This window comes from Oryzias latipes, chromosome 19 (genome assembly GCF_002234675.1).
Source record: "Oryzias latipes chromosome 19, ASM223467v1".
In the NCBI taxonomy this organism is placed as follows: Eukaryota; Metazoa; Chordata; class Actinopteri; order Beloniformes; family Adrianichthyidae; genus Oryzias; species Oryzias latipes.
Window position 1 is genome coordinate 4193955 of NC_019877.2, and position 8164 is coordinate 4202118.

General features: G+C 41.4%; 1 protein-coding gene across 1 annotated transcript; it reads right to left on the reverse strand.

Annotated features, from left to right (window-relative positions):
• Window positions 1-4057: 4057 nt before the first annotated feature.
• dlx3 (distal-less homeobox 3) lies at window positions 4058-6387 on the reverse strand. The gene is made up of 3 exons (XM_004080172.3): window positions 5923-6387; window positions 5186-5370; window positions 4058-4939 (listed from the first exon to the last, which is right to left on the reverse strand). Exons 1-3 carry the CDS (start codon window positions 6257-6259, stop codon window positions 4625-4627), a joined length of 837 nt encoding a protein of 278 aa, XP_004080220.1. The 5' UTR covers window positions 6260-6387; the 3' UTR covers window positions 4058-4624.
• Between the last annotated feature and the right edge of the window lie 1777 nt (window positions 6388-8164).

The window sequence follows — 8164 nt, forward strand, 5'->3', positions numbered from 1 at the left end:
TAATCTCAGCTTCAATCTTGTTTATACACACAGAAATAGTTCAAAAACGGCCTTGATGAATGAGCTGACATTTCTGATGTGGTCACTTAAACAGTATATTTCAAAATATATATCTGATTCTGTTCGTATTTCCTTTATAACTTGAGAATTTTTGAAAGTGAGATTCGAAAACTACCTACTTTCCTAATCTATTGATGGAATATTTCACTCAAGATCATCAATCCAAAATTTTCCCCGGCGCTGCAGGTCTATCATAAAAAGTTGTACTTTTGTGTGCATTTTAATCAAACAATGGAAACATTTCAATTTAACACAAACCGTAAACAGCATATATTATATAATTATATGGTTTGCTTTGGTTTTTATTTCAAAAAGCTTTGAAAGAAAGCCATATGTGCCGCTTTTGCGCACGATGGATGAAATGTGTCCAACTTTTACGCACGGAACAAAATGTAAATAAAATTATTCCAGTTTCAAAGGATAAAACAAACATAGATTTTTAACTACAGCTTTTCCTGGTGTTAAATGAAGCCATGGATATTTTTTTTCTTTTTCTGTTTTTTACCAGAATCTCTTGGCGTGAGGAGTGAACGTGCAAGCAAGCATTGTTGAGGATATTTTCCTTCCCTCTAAACGTGCTCGGACATCATAATCGTCGCTGTCAGGATAAAATGATAAATGACCCTGATACGCCGCGCCTGATTCGTGCACTGATTTGCTCATTCTGATGCTTACACTGTTCCATCACAAAGAGCTGGTTATTTGGATCTTTGCGTTCTGTTATGCTCCAATCGGCACCGATGTTCCTAATTAAATGGAGCGCTGATTTCAGATTAATGAGGCTGAAAAGTGTACTTAAAAAAAGCAAGTGACTTTCATTTTATCCTTTTCATTCATCACCCGACTCTTTTGGTTTATCTGGGAGACATTAGAAACAGTTTGTCTGATGTTACACTCAGGGATTAGAAAAAACAACAAATCAAAGTAGCAGTTTTCAGAGAGATTTCTCCTTGTATGGTTACAACCCAGCAAATACAATCACATTTTGTATATATACAAAAAGAACATTTTTTTCCCTGACTTTTAAATCCTCGAGAGGGAAAATATACTAACTTCAGTCATGCGATTATAACCTTGCTTTGCCTTAAAAAGACACGTTTGTTTTAGAAAGAGCGCGCGACCCTTCAGTCAGCCCTTACCTGTTTAGAGAGCCTTGCTCAGCAGTTCTGCAGCCCTCAGTGGCGCGTCTGTGGAAGAACAAAGGCCGAGCCAGAGCGGCGTGTTTTCACCGCCGAATTTTCTCACATAACGACGCGCATTGTGCTCCATTAACATCTCCTTCTTTATATACAGCCGTGCGCCCTTTCCTCTGAATGAATCCTGATGATTATGTGTCTTGTTAAATGCACGTGGGCCCGGGGAAGAAGAAGAAGAAGAAGAAGCTGCTGAAGCAAGTGACGGGGCATCAGGGAAAATTATAGGCAATTTCACATCTCCACATCGAAATAATGGCTTGTGGAGTTGGACAGAGAAGAGTGGGACCTTTCAAATGCAGACCAATTATCAGACAGGCACATTGAAAAGAAAAGTGAAAAGGCTCCTCGTGAAAAACAGACAAGCGGGGGTCGCTTGGAGGGGGGGCTGCAGGCTAATGATAAAGCAGAATCGACTGTATCGATGAAGTGGATGCTTGGGGTCTTGGAGTTATCAGACATGATGGGTTTTAATTGCAGGATAGCAGTGAGAGGCAGAATAGCTTATTAAATCCCAGTTTCTTTGATTGGGCAAACTGAAAAGCAGGTCCCTGGGGTGATTATTGTTATTAAGCCGGAGGATCCTGACATCTTGGTAATGGTGAGCAGTTTCCCCTTTATAAAGCTGCAGACATTCAATTTATTGAATTTGTGAGTGCATGTGTGAATGTCTGTGTGAGTGTGAAGTAACCAATAAGATTCAATTTTTGGTCAGGGTACCTTCGCAGGCTTCAGATCTGATGGAGCATCAGTCCAGTCTGGACTTGCCCTTGCCGGGCCTGCCCTGAGGTCAGGCAGGGTTCAAGAGTCCACAGCTGTCTGGAATGCCTTTCTCCCTTCGGTTTGATCCGAGTTTATAGCAAATTGGCGCGCGTGAGTGATCCTAATGCGGCCGAGGCCCAACTCAGGGCCGGACTGGCTGTTGGACAGCTGCAGGAGGTCTTTCCATGCATTTTAGTCCACGACCTCCATCTCAACCCGCACGGCTGCACCCCAGAGACGGGGTGCTGACACCAAGCTGCCTTCTGTTGCAAAGGAGAGGAAAAACGGATGAGAGTGGGTCACAGGGGCCTGAGCATCGACTCTATTTGGGGTGTGGTGATGTTTTGCCATGCCAGATCACATTCAAGTTCAACAGTTCACATGCCTCTTTGAAATGTTCTGGGATGACATAGATGAGCGCCCCCCCCCCCCCTACACACACACAAACACACACACGCACACAAACGCAGTTTGGAGCGAAAAAAAATGCTTCCCCTGATGGACGCAGTCGAGGGGGGCCACACACGCTGAGGGACCCGGTAGATGGGGAGGGGGGAGGGGGGTTCATTGATATTAAAAGCCAATAGTTATCATGCTGCTTGTTGCAAGTCGTCACGAGACTGGAATGACGACTGATGCCACGAGCAACTGCAACCGACACCACTATTTCTGACAAGGGACGCACTAGAGCAGCAGGATTAGAGGTTAAAACGCGGGTCTGTGCAGCTGAAACGCAGATATGAGTTCAGAAGAGAATGACAGCTCAGAGGAGGCGATGAAAGTGAGTGAAATTTTGGAAGATAGCGCAAAAAAGCTACTGTATTCTTTAAACAATCTGTAAAGTTAAAAACGGAATTGATCCTTTTTTAAATGCGCTTCTCAAAATCTCATTTTTGTCATTCAATACTATTTGTTCAAAAAATGTTCCCATAAACCAAAAGTAAACAATTTCAATTTTAAAAAGCGCTCCTGAAGCGCCATGCGCGCCACTTCATGGACATCCCGCGTTTTGTGTTTTCAGCTGTCATTTTGAAGACGCTAAATAACAGGCTTTGGGGAAAACTGCAGGGAGGCTGTCAGACATGCAGATTTCCTTCACGGAACACCACGAGGCCCATAAAAAATAATGCCGATGCCATTACAGGAACTTCTAACACAACTCCACAATAAAGCTTTAGACAGATTGCTGCTCCGCCGCGCATATTCCAGGGGAAAAGCTCGTGGCCCCCAGTGTGACTGCGCCTTGGTGGTCCGTGTGAACGAAATGGCCATTAGCCGTTTCTCCATCATCTAAATTATTATTTTAAATGCTCCATGTGCCCACAAGCTGTCACTGTTCATCGATGACACACAGAGCGCGCTGTGGCTTTTGATTTTTCCCCCTGTTCTTTTATGCCCCATTATTGTCGCTGTCATAACATTCATTATCAAAGCAGTTTGTCACAGCAGCAGCAACTCTCAGATGGTTGATATTGCTGTTTTCCCGGGGCTTCTCATTTGGTTAAAGGTCCGCTTTTTTCCTCTGCTTGATTCCCCTTGAAAAAAGCCACTAGATCCTCATTTCTGATAGGTTTTCAATCTTAATTTTGTTTTCCAATCAGGCGAAATCTGGAATTTAAAATACTTAAAACGCAGCATTAAATAAATTGGAACCATTTTGATCTTTACATTTTGGCGGCATTCCATTAAATGTTGTGTGTTTTTTGTGTGCATTAATGAATTAAACCATAATATTAGACTCACCTCTCTTGAATGCACCACTACCTATCTCTACTTGTGGCTGCACTATATTTACAACAAAAGTACATTAAAGTTAATAAATAAATAAATAAATAAATAAATAAATAATACTATTAAAGTACTAACATGCAGCCTCTAAAGATTTGATTTGAAGATTATTCTTGCGGATCTTGCGTCTTCACAACGTCTTTACTCCTTAAAAGTGTCTCCCTAAAGATGAATCCATTTCGAGTTTCCAAAAGTAAGAAGTGCCTCATCAAACACCTAAAAGCAACACACACAAAAAGAGTGTGGACACAAAATGAATTCAAAACCTTTATTCGTTTGACAGGAAGGCAACAAATCGATTAATTACATGAATACAAAAAGGGTCTTTGAAAGCACCACGGTTCAAACAAATATGATAATAGTGGTTCTGGATATAAACACTTATTTACAGCCTTCGACATTTTTTTTTTTACAAATCCACATAAATATGACCTGAGTTTGACTTTAAGGTTTTCTACAAACCCACGTGCGTGTTCTGCTCGCATGCGTGGGTCAGCCACACAGTTTTGACGTTTGTTTGTTACTTTAAAAAAATTGCATTTTCATTTACAGGAGTTAGGAAGCTACACATATAACAGTAGCATAAATAATATAAAACACGCCGGATGTCCGTTAAATACGCTGCCAAAAGTGATTAGAAATCCCTTATGTGCTTTGTGAATGGAAAACCTAAAACATCCTGGATCATCCCAAATCAAAACGTGTTGTTTCGCGGCAGGCCTGCTCCGTGTCCGCGTTTGCTCTGCAGAGTCACTGTGGACAGACAGCCCACGGCTGAGGGAACCAAACGTGAAGCAACACATCTGCCTTTTGAGTCCGCGTTAATAAACAGCTCCCACGCTCTGCTGCGGGACTTGGTGGTGCACGGTGCCCGGATGCTGCAGGTGCGATCCCTGCTGATACCAGTGGTTGTTATAATCCTCCAGGTAGGGCGGCGACGAGCTGTGCGCCGGCTGTGGCGCCTGGGGCCTACTGATTGGCGTGTTCTGGGGGGTGCTGTTATCCCAAACTGCGGGGGAGGGCGGGGAGTTGCAAGCCATGGAGTCGCTGGCGTTGGGACTGTGATCCAGGGGGACCTCGCCGTTCTTGTACAATTTCTTGAACTTGGATCTCCGGTTCTGGAACCAGATCTTCACCTAAAACAAATAAATTATATTTTTAGAAAATGGAATAATAAAACTGACTTTTTTGTTCAAATTGTAATAATTTAATTTATACATCTTTTACTTCTATTGAGTGCGTAAAGTAGAATAAACAAAATGATGTCCGTTGTGCGTAATTACGCACCCCAGTGTACATACAAATGGTGATTTGTGGGGCCATAGGGACCATTGAATCATTTAATAGGGTCGATCACTTTTTCAAAGCAGCAGACAACATACCTGTGTCTGCGTGAGGCCGAGTTGGGCAGCCAGCTCTGCTCTCTCGGGAAGGGCGAGGTACTGCGCTTTTTGGAAGCGCCTCTGCAAAGCCGCAAGCTGGTAGCTGGAATAGATCGTCCTCGGCTTGCGAATCTTTTTGGGTTTCCCGTTCACCATGCGGACTTCTGGTTCTGGCTCTTCTTTTACTATAAATGCAAAACAGGAAAACAAAACAAAAAAATCAATAAAGGTATTCAGCAAAAGAAAACAAACAAACATTAAAAAAGGTTTTAAAAATTGATTGTAACTTTTTTAAATGGCTGGGCAACAGAACACTTGAATGCAAACAATAGTTATTGACTTTAAGAAAAAGCAAAATAAAGAACAATTTGAAATTAAAAAAAACCAAAATTCTGACATTCCAATACAATTTCTTAAAAATGATTTGGCAAAAGAAAGGCGGAAATCATTGCCTTATTCGCCATAATCTTACTGAGTAGCCCGCATACAAAAAATCCACACTAACTTTATTTTTCTCTTTGAATTAATAAAATAAGCCGTTTTTGTATTTGTACTTTAGTTTTTGTGGTTTATTTTACAAGATTAAAAGATGCAAAGTATATTAGATTATTATAATTACAAGTGAAGTACTACACAAAAGGCGGACCATGTGAATATTTACACTCTTGCTCTTATTTTTACGCACAACACCAACCGTTTTTGTGCGTAAAAACAGTATAAAAGACGATGGAATGTACCTGATCCCGGAGGAGAGGCCTGCAGATGATCTCTGTTGTAATGTCCGTACTGTCTGTAGCTGTTCGTATAAGAATATTCAGATTTGGTCGCGTACGCTCCAGCGGCTCCCATTCCGTTTAGATTGAACTGGTGATGGAAGGAGTTCATAGGCTGTCCGTACGGCTGACTCTGGTAAAATTCGTGGTGGCCCGTCTGTCCACTGTAGTAGCCCATGTCCGTCACGGAAGACTCAGGGAGAGTTGGAGAATCCTTGGAGTTCGGGTGGCAGCTCATAGATCCGGGAAGGTCGGTCAAAATGCTGGCAATCTTTTTGTCGTAGGTCTGTCCGGCGCTCATTATGCGTGTCCGGCGCTCCGGAATGGAGGAGACGTTCAAAGGGAACCCGCTTGCTGCCTGGTCTCGGAACACACCGCTCGGCTCAGCCCGATAGTCCTCAGAAAGTCTTCGAGCAGCAGAAAGTCGGTTGTGGTATTGCTCAGCCTTGTGGCACAGAGTTATAGAGCTGGGCTGGATCTGCGTTCCTATTGGCTGCCCCCCTCCTCTCCCCCAGCTGCGCTCTGAGCGCACTCTTCCACTCTGTTTTTTTTTTCCTTCCTCTCCTTAGACCCACATTAACCTGTTCACTGGGTCAGCGCGCCGGTTCCGTGCGTCTTGGCACCGCTTGTTCCAAACCCAGAACCATCTCCTGACATCAAACATGCAGACTGATACCTGATGTTGCGACACGACAAAAGTCGACTTGTTTTCTTAATCCTGCAGCCAGACCGTCTCCTTAATGCTTTTATGCAATGTTTTCTTAACAGTACCTTAAGATCACACTTGCTTGGAAGCCTATGAGGAGCTGCCAGCCGACCTCCCACTGCCTGCTTTTGTCATTCAAAGCTTCTGGCGGACAACGAACTTTATGTAAACACGACAGAGAAGATACGTAAAAGACCCGTTCAACTGATAGGCTAGAGGGTAAATTCCTCTCCGTGGACCAACTTTTGTGCGCTGAATGCAAATTCACGAGAAAGAAGCTCTGTGTCCACATGAGACAACAGTTCAGCAGAAGACGAACCACAAGAACAGTTTTATTGTCTGCAGGGAACATTTTACAGACAAGAAAACTACAATAATGCGTTTCTTAAAGTGATTTTTTATTACTTTTTCTATGCTTTGCCTACTCTCCTTATTGATTGCATGGTGCAGAGCGCCACCTTTCTGCCATTTCTAAACATTATTTTAAAGTTTCTCTCTGAAAAAAGACAAATTGAACCTTGAACAATGTCAAATGTTAATTGTTTTTTTGCAACTCTTATCTCCAACTATTCTATTGTAAAATGACACAAATTGTTCTTTTTTATTTTAGTTCTTTAACGTTTGGCGTTTGTAATCCCTTAAACTCAAATGCAACACTGCCCTCTGGTGGAAGAACCATGCAGCACAGGAAAAAACAGTAAAGGATTATGTCATAAAATCAAATTCCTCAAACCTTAATTTTGACAGTTAAATAAAAAATAAAAGTTTTCAAAATAAGAAAAATGGGTGAGCTCAACATGGATGTACTAACTAAGGTGAAAGTTTGAGTTTTCTCTCACAAAAATCAATTTCTTTCTTTTTTTTTAGAAAGCAAAAATCCATTTGGTGTCAGCTCAACCTGCAAATTGCACATTCAGGAATCGGATTTAACTACACATCAGCCTAGCTTTCCAAAATGTCTCAGTTATTTTTACCTAAGATTAAAGTGCATTTACATTTGAGATTATTATCAAATTTTACACACACACACACACACACACACAAAAAGGTTTAGACTATTAAGGTGCCTGATACAAGAAAGTAGAAGCAAAAGTGAAGAAGTGGGAAAACATTTTGGAGTGAAATCGAAAATTTCTATAGCAGGAGTACTAAAAAAACACTTTGATTAAAAAAAGGAGACATGTAAGCCACATTTTTATTTAAAATTACCTTGATGATAATGCATATACCACTTTCACACCTGGATTTGATAAATATGCTTTGTTCTTTTACCTAAAAGTTAATTCACTGTTGTTTTTAAACCATTGCCCTGTCCTTAACGTATGTTTAATGTAGATTTTAGTTAAGATTTAATCACATATGGATTTGTGTAAAAAAGTTGTGTACTTATTTTAGTACTTTAGGATCACCAGCTCCTGCAATTCATCTCAAGACATGTTTTGTATAGTGCAAATAACCTTTGGTAAGTTTATGTTGGTCCACATTAAGCTGCATCAGAAA